A 25,323-nucleotide genomic window follows, 5' to 3' on the forward strand; every position below is an offset into this window, starting at 1 on the left:
GAAATGGACTGTCACCTTTATGGTACGCAGTTGGTGCTGCTGCTGCTGCTGCAGCTGCCGAGTTACCGACTGCATTGCTGCAAGCAGTCTTCAACTCGGCTCGGCAGCAACGTCACGCCGCATTACGCCATCAGTAAAGGCGACAGATTACCATTTCGCCCGACGATAACAGCCTGTCAATTGTTCGGAGCTGTCAAATTTTGCTTTTAACTGACAGGCCGATATCGTCCGGCGAATTAACGCTGGTGTAGTCTGAATCAAAACGGTACTTTAATGACTAAGTATAACTGACTCCTAGACTATCGGCGCAATTCGGGAAATGAATTAGAGATTCACTAGATATGAAATAGTAAAGATATGTGACGTTCCACGGAAAAATGTACCTTATGGCGGCTGGCGCTTACGACGCATAGCGCCGCAATAATATTGGAGCGGCGTTAATAATAGCGTGAGCGCCAACCGCCATAAGGTACCTTTACCCGTGGGACGTCACATATCTTTACTATTTCATATCTAGTGAATCTCTAATTCATTTCCCGAATCGCGCCGATTACCGTCAACCGGGGTGAATAGGGATGGCGGGGTGAATAGGGATAATAACTGGGTATATCATTTAACTGATACTTTTTTTTCTAATTACCCACAAATATTGTGTCATGCGATTAAAATACGATACGAGTATTTATTTAAAGTCTCCTCTAAATCGATTCGAGATTGTACCTAAAGTATTTTCAATGATGTATCAAGCACATAATATAAATGATAATTACGATAGTTCATGCCTTAACTTATTTATAAATCTGACTAATAATGATTAATGAATAATTTTTACCCAAATAACAACATTTTTGACCTTTTTTTTTTGACAGCAAGTGTAATAACAGCAAAATGTATAGTTTCCTGGGCGTGAAACTCGCATGTCAGGAGCTATAATCAAATTCAAGTACTTTCCAGTACCCATTAAGGTGACCTATGCAAATGCAGAACATTGGACGTAATAGGTAGTGGCTAAATGGGCTACTTTCAGACCAAACCTTCAAGTTCTCTTTCAGCCGAAGGTATTTAATTTTTTGCCTCAAATTACTATGAAATGAAAATCTTTATTTAAGGCAAGTAGCGGCCTATACATAAATACCTTAAAACTAGCATGCCTATACTAACTTCATGTAAATATTTTTAATATTTTTTTGTACCTACTACAATACATGCATGTAATTATGAAAGAATAAAGAATAAAACCCGCATGAATCTGAACCCAGACTAAACGCCTTAAATAAAACTTTGGATAAAAGCGTAGTACTTGACGAAGTTCCCCACATAACTTACATATCAAACGTAGGTATATATTCTGAATTTCGCCCTCGTTAGAATCAAATACGGTGCCAGTTTGAGTGCGGGCTCGGAGATTTGTTCCAAACGGTTTTCTAACTTGAGCGAGACCAGGATAGCGCGCAGTAAAATGTAATGCCCCCCACAAGCGTCTTTTGAGCGTCGGCAACTCGGCATTTTGTCAGCGCTATGGAAAATAGCGTCTCTACGCAGTTGCGCAAACGTTGCGTCGAGCAGCAGCCATAGCGTTGATAGAGTTGACTAGACGCTAAAGTGTGGGGTAGCTCTAAATGGTACGGTAGTTCATTAAAAAAGCAAGCCTCTTTTTTGAAAAAGATCTTAAGGCGAAAGGGGACAAAGTCACGTGACCGCTTCTATATTATACAAATGTAGTTCCCATTTTCCTTTCTTTATGTCGGTCACCTGTAACCGCAGAGCTGGCAGCTTCCTTCAAAGAATTAGCGGTACAGCGGGGAAATGCTGCCGGCATCTACGGCACCATGCCGCAGGGGATATTTTTTAAGTAATTTGTTTTAAGATTAGTATTTTTTTTTTTGATTTAGCTTTAAGTTTTATATGTAGTTTAGTTTCTATATCTTTAATAATTGATGACAATAATTAGGTATTATTATGTAGAAATAAATAAATAAAAAAAAATATTGGACGTACTCTACTCACTCGCATCACCGCTTGGAACACACAGGAGTGAATTCATTATCGCGGTGGGCCAGTCGTTAGTGGTTTACGAGCCTGTTCCTGAACTCACTCAAATAATGCTCCCCAAGGCACTGTGACGCTTTAAAATCTCAACACCCCTTTTTGAAATGGTGTAAGTACATGAGGGTTTTATGGCGCATGTGACGTTTTCTAGTTGAATAGGCAATAATCCGGGTATGAATGCGGACTAGATGTCCGAGAAAGTAATGTGTATGCAATTCAAGCTTTACGGCTCGATTCGGAAAATGAATAAGATTTCTACTAGACTTCAACAAGTTACGATATGGATAATTTAAAGATATGTGTAAGATAGATATCTCAAATTTGACGTATACGCGATTCTGGAGGCCCTCTTGAACGATTTCGACAAGTTATGACTTAGATATCCAAGTCATATCTAGTCGATATCTAATGTAGATCTAGTTGATCTCTAAATCGTCTCTAGATCTTGTGATTATCTTGAAATCCGAATAGGCCTGTTAGTTGTGTATTTAATATACTTATGTACTATTTATTTCATACTTTCTAAATCTCGATTTAACAAACGTAATTTTGTCTAGAATAGTGGCATGTTATAAAGGTGTTTAGCTTTAACGTTATAATTATATTTTTTTGCAAAATACTTGCATAATTTTCCCTGTAATGTTATAATGAGGTTCAAGTTAAATAAAATTGCTTTAACAGTTTAACCTGACGACGCCTTATCGCCCCGGGCATTGATTTACTGTCATAGATTCCGCATTTTTCATAAACAGTTTTTATTTATATACTTTTCTGTGCACAAAATTTTATACATGTGATAATATGACATAGACAATAGGGACAGACAGACGGACAAACGGACATAGTGGAATTACGAGCGTTCCGTTTTTGTCAATCGTTTTGTAAAAAGTTTTTAAAAACTTCTGTTGAGTTGAAGACATAGAATTTTCTTTAGATTGGTCATCATACACTGTCTATACGAGTAGTAAGTGATCGACTGATCGCGCGCCTGGGGTACCGACAAGCATTTTATTTTTAGACCATAATAAGATTAGTACCCAGCAGCCCGTAGCCCGTCGGGATTTATATAAGCTTCATATTCATATTTTAATCCCGTTACGTTATTTACATATTAACAATATTTACCATTTACTTGGCCTGTGTATTTTTCCCTCCGTTTTGGAGATTAGTCTGTAATATGAAGAGTCGAAAATAAATATCTAAATGTCAAAATTATAATTATTGCACTTGAATATTTTGCACCTAAAACAACCTTTTTGTAAATGTAAAACCTCTGTCTTTGTCCTTACCCTTTTTTTTGACGCGAAATTAAATGAACTGTATTCGTAGTAAATAGTAGTACTAGTAATCACTTTATTCCTTAAAGAGGTTGTGTATCTATAAGTACCACATAGCAAATGATTTTTTTTGGCGAGCTGAGTAAATACAACGACCGCAAAATGTCATTGCCGTAAAGTCTATTAAGTGGGTGATATCGGAACGTAAAAAAATGACAGGTGTCAAAACAAATTTCTTTGTCAATTTAGTTGTCAAGTTCAAATCGACAACAAATGGCAGTTTTTGTACGTTTCTCCCGCTGTATAAATTCGCTACGCCGAAAAAAAGTACTTTAAGTATTTTGTTTTGTATTTTTATGGTAGATTATTAGATAATGTATGTGTAGTAAGTCATAATTTACCTTAGTTATTGTTTTCTGATAACTAAATCATACATATATAACTTGCCCTAGTTGCTAAGAGCAGGAAGAAATATAGCTTAGATTGGACCTGGAGTTCCGACCCTTTCCCCTCCCTTTTTGGGGGGTAGGCACGGTAAGATATCATGGCTACCGGGCCAAATCAGCTTTGTTTGACCTTAGGAACAATCGTGCCAAACGGCATCGCCTGAGTCAAAAGTGCATACTCACTGCACTCACTTAGCTTACTTTAAAAAAAAATCGAAATTTGGAAAGCCTTTATCTCAAAAACTATTCAATTTGCAGAGAGAATTCTTATCTCGTATTGTAGCAAATTTAGTCTTCTTTAAAACATCTCAGGAAAGTACTATCAAAAAGTAGTCCTTAAAGGTTAGAATCGCCCAAAACTAAACAAAAACCGAAATATTCGCAGGTTTTTCGATTTTTGACAAAGTTGCGTTAGGCGCTCGAGGTCACCAACTTGTTTAATTCATTGGATCAACATCATAAATAAGTCTGCAAAAAATCAGAACTAACGGATTTGACGCAAACGCTAAATGTATAAATTTACTGTATTACTTTCAAATATCTAAATATAAACTTTGCAAACATGTTAAATTAGTAACTTTTATTAAGTTTACGAAGATTTTACAATGGCGTCTGGAAAGTTTAGTTTATAAATTAATGGCAAAGAATTTTAAAAGAGTTAACACAACATTTTTTTTCAAATTTTTCGCTAATATAAAATAATTTAAATTGTTTGTGCTCGTTTATGTCATTATTAATAAAACTGTACGCAGGGAAGCAGACTATTTAAATCATGTGTATGCCGAATTTTCGTTCAATAATGTACGTACAGTAACATATAATTTATATGTATATGTGTGAATTAGTATCGATTTTTACGACCAAGGGGTCGATTTTTGTAATTCGACCGCTCGATTTTGTGTATTTCGTCCAATAATATCTCCACTACTAGGCGTTTTAATTATATAAATAGAATTGAAAACGAGTGATCAATACTACTAGATTCCCAATTTATATCGCTCGTATTTCAAAAAATAATATTTTGCCGTTTTACACCGATTTTTGAGTGAACCATAGTAGCCATAGTCTGTGGCCATGAGTAAGCCCATTCATAATAAAAAAAAAATAAAAAAAAAAGAACCAAATTCAAAAAATCGCCCCCCGAGTACCTAAAGTGCGTAAAAGAAAACTCAAACTAACACTAACCTACTCTGAATTAAATCATTAGGGTTAATTGTGCAAAGTTGCAACCCTCTCACCGCAAAGTTAACTGAGTTGATAACTCTTCAGCAGACTCAATGTCACTCAGTTTAATCACGTCATGCGGTCAGAGCTCCTTGTCTGTTTAGTGTTCAGTGCCATCGATGTAAGTTGACATTGTGAAACGACAACGTGACATGGCCACGATAAAGGAATCAAAAAGTGACACAATATTCGACAAACTTCTTTATTTATATATTTCGGGGATCTCTGAAACGGCTCTAACGATTTCGATGAAATTTGCTATATGAGGGTTTTCGAAGGCGATAAATCGATCTCCCAGTTATTCGTTGTTTATATGTAGAAAAGCTCATTACTTAATCGAATAATTTATATTATCTACCTGTGCGAAACGATATTCAACGTATCGTATTGAATGTGATCCTAAGACCTACCCTTAAACATTAAGTACAGGCATGTATAGTTAATAGGTTTCTAATAGAGTCCGACGGCTAAACCTATTGTCTATTGTTAAATAAAACCGCTCGTGCCACGTGCCACAACCACCTGCATAAAAAGTACAGTACTTCGGTTCACTTCGGGACACTACAGAACCAGTCTGAAATGTGTCATCGAGATGCGTAATAATGGCGCGTTATCGGAGAGCGCAACTACACTGGTTTTTTGAGCGTTAGACTAGCCCGCGCTCAGGTGCCAAATAGAATAATTAAGACCCTTCTTGCAGGTAAGTAGCACGTGCGGTTTTACTTAACAATAGACCCGCTGTATTAGCAATAGACGCTGGATTAGCCATCGGGCTCTATTAGAAACTTACGAACTATCCTACTCGTAACATTCCCTATAATAATATATATTTTTTAAAGAAATGAATGACTTGTACACATTTATTGCAAAAACCTACATACAGTGCTCCAGCGTCATTATTTATTCAAAATTAAATATATTATACTGTGTTACACGTACCTAAACAAAAATAACTCCCTCAGGGCACCAACACGTTAATACACATTATAATTATAGGATGATGATGTTATCGATCCCTATTCCACGAACAACATTCCCAATCAAGCCAAAGTAATTATTATTATTGTTTGTTGTAATAACACACATATAATGTAATTTATACTTGTTTGGTAAAATCAGCACATTGATGTAAATGAATATTATGAGGATAATCATAATCAATTTGATATTTTAGAACAATATGCTATACTAGACTTGTGAACTAGCTAAGTGTATTTACGCTTTGTAAGCTTGACGCTTTTGACAGAGACAGGTGGGAGACTTCTGAGAATAGGGATACGTGGAAGAATAAGAGGGAAGGCCTGCGCCCAACAGTGGGACAATACAGGCTTATAATAAGAATAATAATATGTAAGTGCTTTGTATAGCGGGTGGGCCCTGTGATATGAGCAAATGATTAAAATATAATATATATTGTACCCCCACAAACGATAAAACTTTTGTTTAACAACTTATAAAAAATATGATAATTATGTGTAGACTCTCTATATTTCATACAAATTAATAATTAACTTCAATGTACGCTAACATCATTTTACTTGACGTTCCTTTGTCACGCTTTAAACATTACAAAATTTGCAGCACATTGCATCTTAGAATAAACTTTAAAGTCTACTTAAAATCAAAACACAAGTTATTATTAAAAGTCAGTCAGTCTACAGTTTAATTTATTGCTCCTATTACAGGGCTCACCCGGTATTATTCAACCCTACTGCACCTTCAAAAAACCAGTATAATTCGTTTCGTATGGGCCCTAACCTCCCACTTTGTAACGAATGTAACGCAAACTGGAGGTGTTTATGATTTTACGATGCTCCATTTTCGAATATGGCGTCGTACAATAACGATAAAGTGTAACGACCCCCTATGAGTGGAAAAAAAGCCATTCACACGTTCCTGTTATAAGGCAAAGCTAATGTTAGGGACATTGGTGTTTGGTAAAACGCAGACTGGTTATTTCTAACGTATTAGGGTTATGCTTACTTTGAACTTAGTATGGCCTAATGATATGGGAAAATTGAAAGAAGAAAACTATTATTAACATATTGACTATTACTTAATACCTGTCTACGGTGTGACCTTAAACTTCAGAATATAATCGATCGGAACTACTGTCTTAACATAAAGTGACATTTGGCAATGGCAATAAGTTACACGTACGATTATGAACAATTGTGTTTTATCTGTGAGTAGGCTCAAGGGCTCTTTTTATGTCGATACCGTAAAATACTACTGTGGTATCATTCCGTGAGGTTAAAATATATAGGAAAAGTCTAAATACATTAAGAGATAACTATTAAAGTTAACATTACGAGTACCTAGACAGCTCTACAAACATCTAAAGCACCTATAAATAAAGATACATCGCGTTAAGGCACTGTTTAACTAATAGTCTTATAAACTAGTTAAACAGATTACCAGACTACAATGGTGTCAATGGTACATAAAGTGTAACTTTCTTTTAAAAAATCAGTTATGATGCGTTAATACTAAACATTATTTTCAAAAAGTAATAGTCCCTACCAAAACAATAATTGTTGAAAATAATCAATCCAACAATCGTACTTTAATCAATTCAATTGTCACATCAGCACTTAAGAATTGATAGTAAAATAACATAACACATAATTTATATTGACGGCCCGGGTCATGAAATAGTAATGGGCGGCGAGGGGTGGGCATTAACTGAAGAGTGAATTCAAGCTTAGTAGCGAGGCAACCTCCGCGAAAGACGGTCGTCCATCAGACAATTTTTTGTCTCTAACATTACGCGACGAAAATATTAACGATTGTTCTGTGATGACAGTATTTGTGACTTAAATAAGATATGATGTAACTTTTTCCTAAACTCTGTGAGGATGTTTGTCTTAGCAGTTCTCAGCTTACTTATACAAGGTAATCAACGTTTTGTGGAAAACAACACGAAATTTTGGTTAATTTCGAGTTTAGAGTCGAATTATTTTAGTCCTGGGATATGGGGTTTATATTATTATTCTTAATAGTAGCGGATGCAGTAAGAGTAATTTCAAAATATTATTTTTAATTCATAAGAATATCAAAATGGTTTCAAGAATCATGTAAGCCCCACGTTGGGCGCCAAAGTTAAATTTTTATTTTATACAATCGTGATATAATAGAGAGGTTTTTAGTCAAGTGCCGTTGTCATTTTCTGGGGGGATAGGGGATTGATTTTTTCCAACGGGATGATAAACAGTTAGGTAGGTACTTATTGCATTTGTAAAACTGGTTAGACATTCAAAGTTGTTTTTATCAATGAAGCTGTTAGTAGAACTAAGATTAAACGTAAATTGCATGGATTCGCACTTGTTTGTCTCTAATTAATGTTAAAATAAGCCTTTATGCGGACAAGTCACGAACTGGAAAGTGCTTCCATGAATATTAAATTGACGTTCGAGCTCTGTTGTTACAGCTTTAAGCAGAATCTAGTAAATAAAGAAGACTGAACCATAGAGCGCCGCGTGAATCTTTATTGTTGTGTTGTAGATGAGGTTCAATATTATTTTTTCATTTTATTTTTGTCGCGTATTACAATTACCTTCCTACTGGTATTTATAATTTTAGAACGTAAAATTAGACTTGACTGACTTATAATTATATTATAGTCACAAAAGTAGATTTAAAGCATAAATAATGAATTTTTCAACCTATAGAAAACGTTTAGATCTCAAACTAGCTTATAATGATTTCAATGTACTTTTGTCTATTATTATGACAGCGGCAAGGTGACAAACGTTGAAGTCATAAAAGGATTAGGTGACAGATTTCTGAGATTTCACACGTAAGTATACCTAAATCTAATATGGAAAAATAATAAAAAATACCACGAGGAACACGGTATTGTACCGAGGATGTTCGTCTTGAATATTAACTAGTCTCTGCTTTAAGGTTAAATGAAATATGCTAAAGACTAGTCGCACCCTGACATCTAAGGCCCTAGCTGTACATAAGGTAGAAGTACTAGTGCTCGACGCTGCATTAGTATTCGACATGGGTACTTTATGTCAAAGTGACAAGGATTTTAATTTGAAAACAGAAAAATCTTCGCCGCTCAAATTTAAGCTACTATGACATAAAGTGCCTGTGTCGAATACTAGTGCAGCGTCGAGCACTAGTACTTTTACCTTATTGCCTTTTTGCACAGTCGTGACTCAGTCTCGATCCATTCAAAATTAAAAAAATAATAATTGCAAAAAACTCGTTGTATCTTCTTTAGGCTAAAATTGGGTGTTGCTAGGTTTCTTAATTGGAAGTAATATTTATCTCGGTTTTGCGTAGGTACCTACATAAGTGATAACTGATAAGCCTTCCCGAGCTCTTACTATTTAGGATAAATAAAAGGTAATCCCAGAAAGTTCTCAAACTTCTAATATTTAATAAATCGCTACATGAAAATATGAAACGGTTTATAAAATTTATATTTTAAAACGACTTTTATTTTCTGCGGCATCAACTTAAGCATGATATAACAAGCCATCCCACGGGGCGGTGAAATTATTAAAATGTCACGGATTTTCACGTTAACCGTATTTTTATGAGACTTGGGGTTTGTTAAATATTATAATAATACATTTTGGGAAGAATAAGACTTTTACAATTTGGTGACACATAAATCACTAAGTATAGGTACAAACAGCAACACTCGTAACTATTCATCGAACCTATTACAAAAGGCATAAGGTCCACCGACGTACACTTGACAGTGTCGGCGATAGTGAAATTAACTAAAATTAGTCGGTAAAATAACCTTTAATCAGGGCTCTGACCTAAATATAGCTATCGATTTAAATTTATTTGGATCGTTTAGACACTATTATAATAGTTAGTCAATAATAAGCTACTGCAATCAGTAGCTTTATATAACTGCCACTTATCGCGCAAGCTATTTAAATAGATGTACAATACATATAGGTACTCCCATATTACTTTCATCTGACCTTCCTAACAAAATCCCTCTTTAGCTTTAGTAAGAGAATTAATAACAAGGTTTAACGTTCTATCATGTTGCCATGTCAAAACTTATAATAATATATTCTTCAGTAAATTCTTAAGAGTCAAACCAAAAAACATTGACAAATTTTATAAGATTTCCTCTTAAGCCAAGAAAACCGTCCCTAATAATTTCAATCACGTAGCGACCAAGCACGAAGTAGCTACGAGAGTAGAATACAGCGATAACACAATTTCTCATTGTATCCTTACTGTCGATATAAAATAAATCTTGACTCTTACTCCCGTTATGCTAGCAATGAACAATTCTGCGGGTCATGCATCACAAAATGAAGATATTTACGAGTAATGCTATAATAATAATTAACTTACTCTTCTTAGAAAAAGATTCGATTTGTTGATAGTGTTGTTTCTCGTAGTAATTCCTAACACTAATAAATAATAAGAGAAAGTTTTTCATTTAGTAGGTAGGTTTTTATTTAAAATAATTTTAGCTCGATGTCCATTTTAGAACGAGAAAACGTACCTACATATTCATAACGCCAAGTTGATTGAACAAGTTCACACCATTGTTCAAAGCCCTGACTAGTTGTGTAAAAAAAGAATCTCCTGTTTTAGGACAATAAGTTGATATCTACTTTAAAAATTAAAAAAAATAATAGCCACTTCATCGATGGAATTCATGCTTTAAGTTGCCATGCACTTATGCAGCTCGCTGTAAGAGTTTTGTCTCTAGGACTTTTCAATATTCATACACTGAGAAAATAAACTAAATGCTCTGATGATAAGTGCTGAATTGAAAAAAAATTCATCCTGTGTTTTTTTCTATGATACTAGGGAATGCAAATCGGTTATTTTTTGTATGGAAATAACCGTGGTTTCGGTTAATAACCGATTATTTCCATACAAAAAATAACCGAAAATAACCGATTTGCATTCCCTATATGATACTATGAATCTCATCTACAAATTGCCATTTCCCGGCCTCTTCAATGATGTACTTAGGTACTGTTTAACTCTAAGTTTCTTAGTCCATGAATTAAAAACCACCTTTAAAAGAGGGCGATGTAGATTTACAAAGAAATTGAAAAATCGATGCAAAAAGGCTCCTACGAGAGAAGGCTATTAACGTAATGCAGAATGTATGTAGAGGGTTAGTGGGGATTAAACGATCCTTTCTATATTTGCTCGTAACCCGTAGCATTGTGGGCACAATGAAAATGTAGGTTACAAATGTGACCAGATTATTGTGAGAATTATCACATTATTAAATCTTGGACTTTGCGGAATTATCTCAAACTTCAATATACTCGTATTATGCATGGTATACCTAACCACAAGATCCTTCCAGTAATTATAAGCAACTACACCATAATAGCTTCAGTAATGGACTAGGCCAGTAACCTGATACTGGAATACCGCTAACTGTAAAATAGTATAGTTTGCGTGCTTCGTCGTCAACTTTAGCGAGAACTTTACAGATTAAGCTAAAGTTAGGTAAGGTTTAAACAAGGTTTCCTCCTGTATTAGGTACTTGTCTTAAATAATTGTTGCACAGTCCGGTTTGTAGACACTCTGGGGAAATAAACGTGGGTAGAGTAGATTAAATTTGCACACAGCTCTTCGTCAAGAGGAGAAATTTGATTTTAATTACAATTGTCGGGTTTGAAGATATTCTCTTTGTGTATAAGTTTTAGGAGTTTACGAAGTATTATTGTTTTTTAAATAATATTCTATATTTCAATAATTTTGCGCTTTTAATTATTATAGAATTAGGAATAATATCTGAAAGGAGGTTAATTTAATTGTGCCATAACTTGAAGGAAGTCCTCTCGTTCATGATAGAATGGATGAGAGGACGCCTTTTGCCAATAGTAATAATAGTTAGGTACCTACTGAGACACTGGCCCAAATCACTCTTGAATTGGGGACTTGATTCGACTGAGCTACGGAATTATGACTCAAAACCGACGATGCTTTAAGTCACTCCCTTAAACGAGGCTTAAAAGTGAGACTTTAGGCACTGTTGCAAGACTACTATACCGCCTGAAACTGTTTCAAATTATTTTCCGATTTCAATTTTATTAATTTCAAAACGGCAAAAGTAAAGCTTAATGCGCGTTATTAAAAATAGAAGAGGAAATAATGATCGGCCACCTGTTACGACACGACCACTTCAGAATCATCATAGAATGCGAAATAAATGGAAAAAGAGGGAGGGGAAGACCGAGAAAAAGTTACATAACCCAAGTAAAGGAGCATGTAGGGGCCGTGTCGTATCCTGAGCATCCTGACGCTAATAGGCTAGCTTTGGATCGACCAATGTGGAGACAACTTCATCAAGCTGCACCGACATTGGCCTAGCTCTTAAATTGAATAAATGTATCTCTTAAGTCATAACAAATAATCTTTGTTGCAGAATCGTTGCCGCTCCGTATGGTACGCGTGTCGGTGCCGGCGTACCGCGTGCGCGGGCAGCCGGCGCAGCTGGAGTGCGAGTACGACCTGGGCGACGACGCGCTCTACTCCGTCAAGTGGTACCGCGACAACGAGGAGTTCTACCGCTACATGCCCAAGTTCGACCCGCCGAAGCACGCCTATAAGATAGAGGGGATCAAAGTAGATGTGAGTTTGTTTGAATACCTAATTATATAATCGTAATACTTACATCAAAATGAAAAGACCAACATGAAGGGTCCAAGTGTCAACTCCTGGAAAAAATTAAATGTACCTATTGTCGTTGTCTTCCAGCAGATATTTCAGCAGATTCTCGAAGGTCTGTTACCTGATATAGAATAAGACTAACCCAACTTGACTTGACTTGGAATAACCCAAGTCTTACATATTTGATTGTAACCTAGATAAACAACCTTCCAACCATCCAAATAGTACGATATGACTGTCGAATCTAAATATGTAGTACGAATGAAGAGATCTGATTTGGTACCCTAATTTTCAACACAAAAACACTGGCGATAAGACGAATATTTTAAGATTGGCTGAATTCTAGTTAGTGTATTACGTGACTTAGCTAAGCAAAATGGTACTGGAATACTATTTTTATACTGGCCGGAACGATGTCCTAGATTTAATTTTGACCTAGTTTACAACAGAGGGTTGATATAATAAAAAGATGTACCGTTTCCTTTTTTTTACAACTCAAATGACGATATAATATGTGCCTACATTACTGAGTTAAGTGATTTAATTGTACTGAACGAACAAAGGATAGTCACGGGACTTAAAATATTTCGATAAAAAGCTTTTTCTGTCCCGGGGCTTATACTGCAATTCGAAGTATGTAATCGAATTATCGCATTATTCTTTTGCATGCAACTTTATTAATTTTGAATTAATGGATTACTTAGTGTAGTAAAGCTAGTAAGAGATATTAAAATAAGATAGATCTTTTGTCACAAAAAGCAAAAGTTATAAAAGAATTGTAGAACGATACACCGCAGGAAACAGCCTTATTGTACAAAAATAATATATCATTTATTGGAGCTTTCTGATGTCAAACTCTTAAACTTAGTAGGTAGAATTCATTCCGTAATCAGATTTGCCAAATAACTACTACTATTCATATTTTAGTAACTACGTAATGTATTTCAAACCCAGCTTATCAGTATTGTATCTGAAGAACTTCGTCAACAATAATAAGAATTTTCTGGAAACTCGCAAAACATAATTCATCCAAAACATAATTCAACCAATACCAAGCAAAACATAATTCTCCAATGTAATAGGGATAACAATAGTAAGTCATTTCATAGATATCGTAAATAGATCGAAAAAGAAATGAGCCGAAACCCAGACAATAGATTAGGGGCCGACTATTCAGCCGCTATCATCCCAGCATCGCTCGAGTGTGCTGAGGGCCTACAACGAACCACGTTCGTCGTGTTGCCTCCCCGTCACAGTTACGTACGAATTTACAAGTGCGACAGAGGCAATACGTCGAACGTGGTTCACGGTAGGACCTCCGAGGGAATTTATTTAAATGGATTTCTGTACAGGATTCCTGAAGTAGGTCTTTATTTTATTATTTCCATTTTTTCGTATTTTCGTAGAGTCAATGCAAACCCCGATCTGTCTTATTTATTAGGGGTAAACTAAACAAGATTTGTGCTTCATATGTTTTTAGTAAGTACTTCCTCATACCTCCATATTTATATTTGCACCTCCGCATATAGAGTATTTACAGAACTTTCAAAGCAACATTTTTCATTTTATAATAGCACATATCATGACATCGCAGAGTTAAGAGAAACTAAATCAATTATTTTAAGTTGCATGCGAAATAAGCAAAACGTAACACATATACTGTACCTGTGTAATTAACTTTTGTTGTTTTCTCCATAGAAGGGACCTTTTTCTAAAATGTGTTTGACCCAAATAACACAGTAGGTATATCTTATTGTCAAACTTTTTTTTTTTATTATTATGAATGGGCTTACTCATGGCCACAGACTAGCCGAGGCGTAGACGTGGCCTACGATGTAGCGAGCTCGCCCAGAAGGTGCCTGTTCACTCTTGATTTGAAGGTTGCCGGGTTATAAGAACACGGAAATATAGACGCCGGTAAGGAATTCCATTCCTTGGCAGTGCGCATAAGGAAAGTAGAAGCAAAGCGCTTCGTGCGAATTGGTGGAATATCTACCAAGTAAGGATGGAAACCGGCCGTGCGTCTAAAAGTCCGATGGTAGAATGGGGACGGTGGAATAAGCTCGTGTAGCTCTTGGGTACACTCCCCGAAGTGCAACCTGTAGAATACCGACAGGCTGGCGACTTTCCGCCGATGGGCCAAAGACTGAAGCGTAGCCGTTAGCTTCTTGTCGCCAATCATCCTCCTGGCTCTGTGCTCCACTGAGTCCAAAGCGGCGAGTTGGTATTTAGCTGAGCCATCCCACAGGTGGCTGCAATACTCCATACACGACCGGACTTGACCGGACCGGACGGATTTCTGTTGCCATAAATAATTTACGTTTATTAAACTCTCGGAAGCCCAGCAAAGGCAATCACTATGAAAGAAATTCGAGACTGAATAGTGAAGTTTTTAGAAATGTACTTGTGCCAATACTTAAACAGAAACAAACAATATTTTATCAAACTAGTCGACGCAGCTTTTTGAGCAAACCGATATCTTTATTTACAACAAACCGTCTCGTATTGCAACATAGCACTTCCACTTCTCATTGTTTTCCGAATATAGGATACATTTTTGCAGTAGTAACTACCTACAAAGGACAACGATAAAATTTCTGCAGTAAAATGATATCTTTACAAAAGCAAAATGGCTGTAAAAACATCATCATCCTTTAACCAAATAAAATATCGCAATATTTTTAAAAAAATATTTTAATAGTGATTCTGTACCTATGCATTTATCTTTATTTATCTAATCAATTTATCAACTCGTTTTGACTTCCAAATATTAATGCGTCTCAAATCGAAATCCTAATTCTATGAAAACAAGACACCACAACACACTACACACAAGTTTGAGACAAGGTGGTGCGTTTCTCGTGTTTTTATTTCTATGTAAGTACAATAAAGTAAATACATACATACATACAAGAGAACTTAGTAACATTTTTTATTTATTTCCGTAGGTAGCTAGGTCAGATGACCGCAAAGTGATCCTGCACCAAGTGATGCTGAAGACGTCGGGGCTGTACCGGTGCGAGGTGTCTGCAGAAGCGCCGAGCTTCTCCTCAGCGGCTGGAGAAGGAAAACTAGAAGTTATTTGTAAGCTGTTTTAATGTTTCTAAAATTATGAATGGTTTTTTACACATTGTATTACATAGAGACCCCGTACGAAAAGTAGGTACAAATAGCATCATTGATGTAATGTGCCAACCACATTCATGTTAAAACTGATACATCTTGAAGATCGAGATAGTCTTATGGCAAATATTTTATTGCTTGGGTCATGATATACATATCAAATCAAAACTTTTTTATTTAATAATTTGTTATTTGATTTGATACAAGAAAGGATAGGTTAGACATTTTTTTTCTAGTACGATGACATTTGTGTGATTCTATGTATTTTGCGATTGTGTGTTACAAAATTTATAAAACGGTTTAATGTAGAATTTATGTTTCCTTAGATTTACCAAGAGAAGGGCCTAGAATAACGGGGAATGAGCAGGAGAACCGAAGAGGGGATTCATTATTTCTTAACTGCACGTCGGGAAGGTCATATCCAGCAGCCGTGCTCAGTTGGGACATCGATGGGGAAAAGGTAATTCACTTACTTACTTACTTACTTGGCTGGCGCGATGATCCAAAATGAGTCTTGGCTTCCAACACAAGAGCACGCCACGAGTCACTTTAATTGCTCGGTCCTGAGCGGTATCACGCCAGCTTTCGCTGACGCCGAGCTCACGGAGATCTGCCTCCACTCTATCTGCCCAACGATATTTAGGATGACCAAGAGGATAAACCACACCAGTAGGTGCACCATAGCGCATCATCTCTGCTGGGTTGGCCACCTAGAAAGGATGGGGAAAAAGGTAATTCAATTAATTTATTTTAAAGCATGTTATCAAGATTTATATAAAAAAGTTCGAATAATCTCAAGTATGTATTAGCATTCTGATGGCAACAGTAATGCAGCTGTGTGTGTCGCACGTAACTAAAGTAAATTGGCATAATATGATGAAATTCCTGGACAGTTATATATTGTAGGTTTATGCTTACATCATCATCATCATCATCATTTCATCATGCTTACAATATTGGCAATTGGCCGGTTTGGTTGCACTTTTGTTCAGGATGGCGAATGCTCCCCAACAGACAGTTCACTGACCTCTTACTTTGTTGACTAGGTAACAGACCCAGACCTTCTAGTGGAGTATCCCCCGACGCTGCACGCGCACGGGCTGATGTCGTCGGCACTAGGCCTGCGGGTGCCGGTGGGGAGGACCATGCAGGTGCGGTGCACGGCGCGGGTCGCGCCCGCCTGGAGAGAAGGCAGTGAGGCTGTTGTTGGGAACCATCTGGCGGATAGCAAGGAAGCCATGTTGCTCGGTAAGATGATACGTGATACGTTATAAGCGGTACAGACCGCAAATCCTTGTCAAGCAGCCGCAGCTACCGCTGAGGAGTGCGGGAAATGTCTTGTGCGCGCTTTCCAAGCCAGCTTTAATGTTCAGCAGTAGAAATACTAATCGAATGCCAATATATGTCTCATATGCAATACTACGAATGATACAAGTTACAACATATTTCTAAACAACAACTTGAGACTTCGAAAAATACTGGACACTTTATTGGAATAAACCATATTTCGAAACAAAAAATTGTAACTTCGAAAAATTCTGAACTCTTAACTGAAATAAATTAATCCTAAGTAAGTTTCGACATAGATTACGTTGAAGACAGTAAGCGCCTGTTCGGCACTTTGAGAAAAAGTAATTTAGCTCCGGACTAACGCGGGTTGACGGAAATGGAGCCCAGATGCGACAACTTTGGAAAACTGTAGGCCAAGCACATGATTGGCGTGACAGTATCTCGCGGCGAGAAAGACTACCCGTCTTTTTCTAACTAGGTTGAAAAAAAAAAAAAAAGCAAAAAAAACCGGTCACCCATCCAAGTACTGACCACTCCCGACGTTGCTTAACTTTGGTCAAAAATCACGTTTGTTGTATGGGAGCCCCATTTCAATCTTTATTTTATTCTGTTTTTAGTATTTGTTGTTATAGCGGCAACAGAAATACATCATCTGTGAAAATTTCAACTGTCTAGCTATCACGGTTCGTGAGATACAGCCTGGTGACAGACGGACGGACGGACGGACGGACGGACGGACGGACGGACGGACAGCGAAGTCTTAGTAATAGGGTCCCGTTTTACCCTTTGGGTACGGAACCCTAAAAAGGGACGGGTTGTCTATCTCGCCTCGAGGTACTGTCGCTCCAATCCTGTGCTAGCCCGGTATTGACGCGATTACGGACCTGCCGGCCTAGCCAAGGTTACAATCGCTATCGCTTCGACAACGAAAAGTATTATGTCTCTCTATCACTCTTCCTTATTAGTGTGACAGTGACAGTTGCGTTTCGATCGCTACAGAGCGTAAGCGATTGGCATCTTGGCTACGCGGCCTGCTTACTTGCTTAGTGTCTTAAGCCACAGAATAGTACCTTAGCCAAAGAAGGCCTATCGTTATTTTTATTTTTTCTTATGTTTAATAATGAAGTTGTCGTTTTGTCTATGGTAGTAGCGAACATGGACATAAAACTTAAACCCATTCACCCCTAAGAGCATTTAATAACTGGAGTCGCCTTTAAGAGCTTACCCCTCTGCCGAAAATCTTGTACAATTGTGCAAACTTTTGTATGGACAAACATGGCTATATGTACGTTACGTACAGGTCATGTAGAAATAGCAATACTAAATGCTCTAAGGTTCACCCTTATGAAAAGTATGACATTTTAAGTAGGCAAGCTTTTGAACTGGGCGTTCATTGGCGCGTATTATGGCAACCTAGGTTAGGTTATGACATATACATTTTTGAGCGCAAATAATCCAATCATAAATCCTGCCTTTGCTATCCTTCTAAAAATTTGGCTGCTGAATTCTTTTTTCTTAAATAATAAAAGTACTTCGTCAAAATTAATAACCTGGAGAGACTTATTTCAGAATTAAATTCCCAGAGGCTTCTAAACTATAATTGATAAGTCGCTCTTCGGAGAAATTATTATTACCTATACTGTAGTTGGTTTATTTTGATTTTGCTCGTTTAAAATAATACAGAAATATTTACTCCAATTTCGCAAAAAGTAATTTTATCCTTAAAACCAGCTCCACGAAATTACCATTGTAGGTAATCTCCTTTTGGATTTAGAATATAATAGGTTCTCGCCTTTTAATTTTTGTTTCTGAAATTTCCGAAAAACTGAGATAAAGCCTGAAAAAGCGATGAAGGCTAATCTCATTGCCTAAAATAAGAGTAGCCATTGTAAAGTCGTTGTTTCTTTTTGCGCGTCTAGTAGGTATCTTGATGTGTAGGATATCTTGTTCAAGATACCTTTGAAAATATTGCAGAAAGTACTCAAGAGAATTGAACAGTTGAACTCATATCACTTTAAGTACCTCACTTTGGACTGTTATACATTTAAGTAAAGACAATAGAAAAGTGGTAAAGGTAGGGGAGACCGAGGTGAGTTGTAACATACGAGAGTTGTGACGTCGTCGATTTTTTGAAAATCTATTAACTAGAGACTAGGTCGCAACAGTGTGCGTTTGTTAGCTCGTAACTTAAACTAACAAACGCGCGCTATTGCGACCTAGTTTCTAGTTAATAGACTCCAAAAAATCCACGTTGTTACAACTCTCCTCTGTCACAACTCACCTTGGTCTCCCCTACAAATTGTCAATAACCGTAAGGAATTTCTGTGTCTACATTTATATTTACACATATGTTATTGTTTCAGTGAAGAGCTCAAGCGACGTGTCATCATCGAGTGTAATCCTGTTAACGCTAGCCCTGGGCCTGCTTTTCGCCCCAACAACGGCTCAATGTGGGACGTGATAAATTATCTCCGGTCTTATTTATTAACTAACGTGATTTAGGCGTAGCACTCAGAGAAGGCTGTGAAATCGATGTAAGAAATTGACGTCATAGTGTATAATGCTATGCTAACCCAAAAAGGCCGAAATATATTTTTGGATAAAACGAAGTTGATGAAACAACCTGTACACTTAAGTATTTTTCTTCTAACAGTCTACAGTGTTATGTATAAGTTGAGAATACGCTAAATACGCCACATCATGCAATTTCGGAAAAAGAGTCATACCCGTGACGTGTCACTATCTTGATCATCTAAAGTTCTAAACGGTACATCTTAAATTTACAGCAGTTCCAATAGATCAAGTGATGGATAATTTTCACATTTCTATTATACATAGATCTTTTTCAAAGTAATAATTGGATCATTACAAAAAAAATATAATGTTGTTTGCGGAGTTTTTAAATTGCTGTGTATTTGATGACGTAATTTTCTTACAACGAATTTTCAATCACAACACAACACAAGAGTATCTATTAGTATATATTTGTGGTCCGCGGGAATTTACTTAAAGGCTCGTAATTACTTTAAATTATAGTTAGTTAAAAGATTATGACTTAAAAGTACTTTTATAGAAAAAAAGTAGCTAACTGGAATATTGTAATAACTTTTCTAATTGAATTTAGAATTATATAATAGAGTAGGGAAATGATAGACTGAATGAAATGCAGGTCTTATTAATTTTCAAAGGCAAAACATTTATATAATAATTGTTCTTATTGTTTCCAATTATTACCTTAATAGCACCTGTATAAATCAATAATTAAAATGTCACGTTTTTGTTCATATAGGAAATACTTTTTCATTTACCATCAATCAGTCATTGTCTCATTACCATTATTTTTAAAATCTGAAGGTAAAATAAAAGTGCCCGCGGACTACAATATAGGTATTTTATGTGTTTATCATAAGTAAGATCTAAGTAGAGTCAAGCAGGGAATAGTAGCTTGGTAGAAAAAGACCGGGTACAGAGGCTCACTCAACCTAATTTCAACACGAAAGAGGCGATAACTGGGCGACTGAACCACATGACAGTTTGGAGCTGCTGAGCCTCTGTTTCCAACTGGACCCTACTGTGAATAAGAGAAATTAGACAAATGGTTAATTATGAAAATAAACGTATTAGATTATGAAATGATTCTTTTCTACGATGATGTCTTGTATACATATCTATTACAAATAAGTGAATTAGTAAGTACAATTTTCTTTCACCATAAGCATATCAAAATGTTGTTTATGTATTGTAAAATATATATTAAGTCTAGTGAAATCTTGATCATCCTTCACTTCGATGGTCCGATATACCCACTAGTCCGGCATTAAAATAGAGGTGCAAGTGATCATTCTATGTTCAAGTTTTCTATCGACGCTTACATCACATTGCCTGTTTTTTATAAGTGGCTACAAATCAGATAGCTATGTAAAGTGTCGTTCTATGGAACCTGCTATGTAAACAAACCGCCATATTGAAATTGTCACTGGATGATGATTTTAATATGGCAGTTTGTTTACATACTTAGTTAGCAAATTCCATAGAATGACACTTTACCTTGATTATTCGTCTTCATGTAGGTACCTAAGTATCTATAGAAACGAAATTATATTATTTTGGACCCGTAAAAAATACGTAGCAATGCCTTCTTAGATAAAACCGTTTGTAAAATCGATGTTAAAGATAATGTCTTGAAATCGACCGTACAGTATAAGTATAGTTTTTTATGTATTATGTATATACAGAGTGTAATTAAAATACATTTTATGCAAGTTTGCGGTACCTAAGTAGGTACCTACTGATTTATTAAATCCGTATTTTGTATAAATCAATGCTACTGAACTGACTGCTTATATGTAATACCTGATTTTTTATATAATTTGACTCGTATAAATCTAATTTGTTACGAGTTAATGTTAGTAAACTAATGTTGTGCATCCTTACAAAAAATGTGAATGTCTCCAATGTAAATATACAATTTTGAGTCACATATCGCTTTTGTTGTTAAACTCAGGTACCAAATGAGTAAGGAAGGTACGTTTTATGTTTGAATAAATAATATTTGTTGATTTCTGCGGTTTTAATATACAAAAAGCCTTATTTATATCCCTACTTACGTTCTTCTATACAGGATGTAATAAAAATAGTAGGGATCCGTTTAATCGTCTTTAAAAGAAAAAGTAAAGCTAGAAAAGGTTTCTAATTCTCCCCTATTTTAATGGAACGTCGGTTAATTAGGTGCCTATGATTATTTCATTATAATGGGGCGTACGTAAGTATCAGTTTAACCAACTACATGTGTAAGCTATAAGTAGTACCTAAACCCCGGGGTGTTTAATTATTAATAGGTGGAGAGCTACAGAAATAGGTATGCAATTTATAGATCACCAAAATCCCTCTAGTTATTGTGCCATATTATCATTACTAATTAATTCGGGCGCCTGGCAGCTGTTCAGCGGTGGGTGTGAGAGGTGTGAAATAAAATGAAGGTGTACATTTATAGAGCTCTGAGTTTGGTGTGATATTATAATAGATAATTATGTATTTAATTTAAAAATACATTGCCAGGTTTAATTGGGGGAAAAATAGTGTCAGGTAACGTCTAAGATGTGCGAAAAAGTGCCAAGTCATCTCATTTACTGGGTCAAATTTTATCAAACCTATTTTCGTAGCCTAGTTCTTAGACCATAGTAACCACTGATAATTAAGGCAGTGGTCACGATGCGATGAGGAATAAGAAAGTGGCGCGGGCATCGAGATTATGGCCCCGATTCGGATTTTGAAATAGACATTTATTAGATATCTTTTAGTCATCACCAAGATACGATAACGATATGTTTAAGATCTAACCTGTCAAATTTGACATTTGCGCGATTCTGGAGATACTCTTGAACGTTTTCCACAGGATATGACTTAGAGATCCAATTCACATTTAATAGATATCTTACTCTATCTAATGTCAAAGTGACATTGGTTGCCCGAATTGCGCTGCAAAAGAGAACTAGTTGATATCTAAACTATAACGTATCTAGAATGGATCTAGTACGTGTCGTCTCTTGTGAATATCTTGAAGTTCGAATACGGCAGTATATTGTATTATAAGTAGATAAATAATTAGGTACCCAAATATCATCCTTAGCTCAGGAACAAATATTCGTGATAATGACACACACACACACACACAAATGAGTAGGTACTTTCCTACTGAAAACTTACGAAGTCGGAGTGATTTAATTCAAAAGTGATTTCTAGGCTTAGGACTTTTCGTATTATACCGTGGTTCTAAAATCCTTAGAGCCGCCATATGTGAAATTTTCGAAGTCAAAGTCATAGTCAAAGTCAAAAAGTATAGTAAGTTTACTTAGGTTATTTAAATTGTTCCATCTTGACCCAGTCCAATCCTACTCGACCATACCGTCCTTGAGCACTCAGTGCTGTGAAGAAGTAAATTATAAACGTGGCAAATAACAGTAATTATTTTGAAACGATGCTTTAGTGGTCCTTTGTTGCCAACTAATTATTTTGTAATTTCATCGTAAGTGGCTTTCACAAAGGTCGTCGGTTCAAGCACTTTCGTTGAGTGCCTTACGGCCCGGTTCGAACAATATTAAAGATATGAAATAGTAAAGATATGTGAACTTCCACGGCAAAAGGTACCATTGCCCCGGCTGAATATTGGAGCGGCGTTAATAATAGCGTATGCGCCAGCCGCCATAAGGTACCTTTTTCCGTGGAACGTCACATATCTTTACTATTTCATATCTGAAATCTTTTCCCGAATCGCGCCGTAAGACAGTTTTGTATGATTCACGGTTAGTTACACTAGACTCATATCGACCTTGATATGGACTGTAAATACCTTTTGTATTGTTAGAGTGTTTTGTCGAAATATCGGGTGTTCGAAAACAATACAAAACGTAATTACGATCCATATAAGTCTAATGCTTTTAAGAAGTCACAGCTATACGATACCGATCTGTCAATTTTAAAGTAAAGCAGGCCACTGATGAGCCTTCCAAATGGATGCCGTTACAATGGATTCATCCAAATGGACGGCATCCTAATATTAAACATTGTACGTTTTTGATATTCACGGACCGATTTTGGATTGCAGCCACGCTATTTGGACTGTTGGAAGGCTCGTTTCGGACTGTCGCTCGGAGCTCGGAGCCACCTTTATGTTTTTTGATCAAAAAATGACACTTTTGACTCTGACCGATCTGTCCATTTTAAAGTAACGTTTTTTGATTGAAAAATGTCACTTTTGACACTGATAGATCGGCATCGTACCGCTGTGACTTCTTATAAACATTGTTCGAATCAGGCCGTTATTGTGTTACGTCTATGTAACTAGATTAGAAATAGTAGTTGATGGAAAGTCGGTCAGAAGTGTCGGAAACACGCTTGAGGCATTATTTGGCTTTATTTCAATAACAATTAGGCGGAATAAGGAACGTTTGTTAGTTCTGTTCAAACAATATAATAATCTGCCTTTCGAGTTTTACCACATAATGTAAGTACTTATTTTATTTTATGTCGATGAGATAATGTTTTAGCACGTGTAATTTATTATTTGTTTGTGAATTAAATGTAAAGCAACCTTCAAATCAAGAGTGAACAGGCACCTTCTGGGCGAGCTCGCTCCATCGTAGGCCACGTCTACGCGTCGGCTAGTCTGTGGCCATGAGTAAGCCCATTCATAATAAAAAAAAAAAGACAGATGCGCTTGGAGATGTAACAGGTGTACGTTCGTATACGATACGTGAACCCGCGTGTGTAGGGTAGGGTTACACTGGCAAATGTTTATGACCAAAGCAATATTTTTGGCAAAGTTAAAAAGAGTTCTTCTTTTGCTGTGGAGCTACAAGAAAACTGCAAGATGTCACGCTACACTATAGTTCGTTTTTTTAGCATTAGAAATAAGCTAAACAATCTTGATGTGTCTCTTAATTGAAAAAATAAAATAAAAATAAGTTACGGCAAATATGTAACAATTATGAATCTAATACAATCATTTATATTCTTCTGCTTTCATAAGTAATAGTTTTTGATTTTTAAAAAGCGTTTTTCAATTATAATACATTTCAAGATCGCTTACCTTCTTGCAAGTTCTATCTAATGCTAAAAAAAAAACGAACTATACACTAGCAATTGGATTAAAGTTAGCATGTATAGTAAAAACGAATGTGCCCCATGAAAAAAAAAATATGTTTCTCAGGTGGCCGCCAGTTTACGTTCTCGCTAAAGTAACGAGATGCTGCCCGATTCGAACTTTAGGATACGTCAATTAATAGATCTAGAAACGATATGGATTAGATGTGTCAGTGTCAAAAATGACGTTTTTGTTTGAAGAAACATCTATTAACTGACGTATCTTAAAGTTCGAATTGGGCCGATGGTCATCTCGTGGTAAGCGCACTGAACGCGTTTAAGGTGACAGTCCATTTCCAACGACAGCTGCTCTGCCGTTCATTTTACTATGGAAATTGATAATAACACCGACGACGCGATCAGTACCTACCAGTAGTTAGTACCATGTTACCATTAAGGTGACATTCCATTTCCAACTGCAGCTGCAATACTGTTCATTTTACTATGGAAATTGATAATGACACCGACGCGTTTCCATAGTAAAATGAACAGTATTGCAGCTGCAGTTGGAAATGGAATGTCACTCTTAAGGTGACAGTCCATTTCCAACGACAGCTGCATTACTGTTAATTTTACTATGGAAATTAACAATGACAGCGACGCGTTCAGTACCGGTAGTGCAGCTGCGGTTAGAAATAGAA

At 36.3% G+C, this 25,323-nt stretch overlaps 1 protein-coding gene across 1 annotated transcript; it reads left to right on the forward strand.

Moving 5' to 3' along the window:
- Positions 1-7,649: 7,649 nt before the first annotated feature.
- On the forward strand, positions 7,650-21,559 carry LOC134666096 (uncharacterized). The gene is made up of 6 exons (XM_063523249.1): positions 7,650-7,891; positions 12,384-12,589; positions 15,577-15,712; positions 16,078-16,211; positions 16,798-16,999; positions 19,405-21,559. Exons 1-6 carry the CDS (start codon positions 7,855-7,857, stop codon positions 19,500-19,502), a joined length of 813 nt encoding a protein of 270 aa, XP_063379319.1. The 5' UTR covers positions 7,650-7,854; the 3' UTR covers positions 19,503-21,559.
- The last annotated feature ends 3,764 nt before the right edge of the window (positions 21,560-25,323 follow it).

Source organism: Cydia fagiglandana, chromosome 7 (genome assembly GCF_963556715.1).
Source record: "Cydia fagiglandana chromosome 7, ilCydFagi1.1, whole genome shotgun sequence".
Lineage (NCBI taxonomy): Eukaryota > Metazoa > Arthropoda > Insecta > Lepidoptera > Tortricidae > Cydia > Cydia fagiglandana.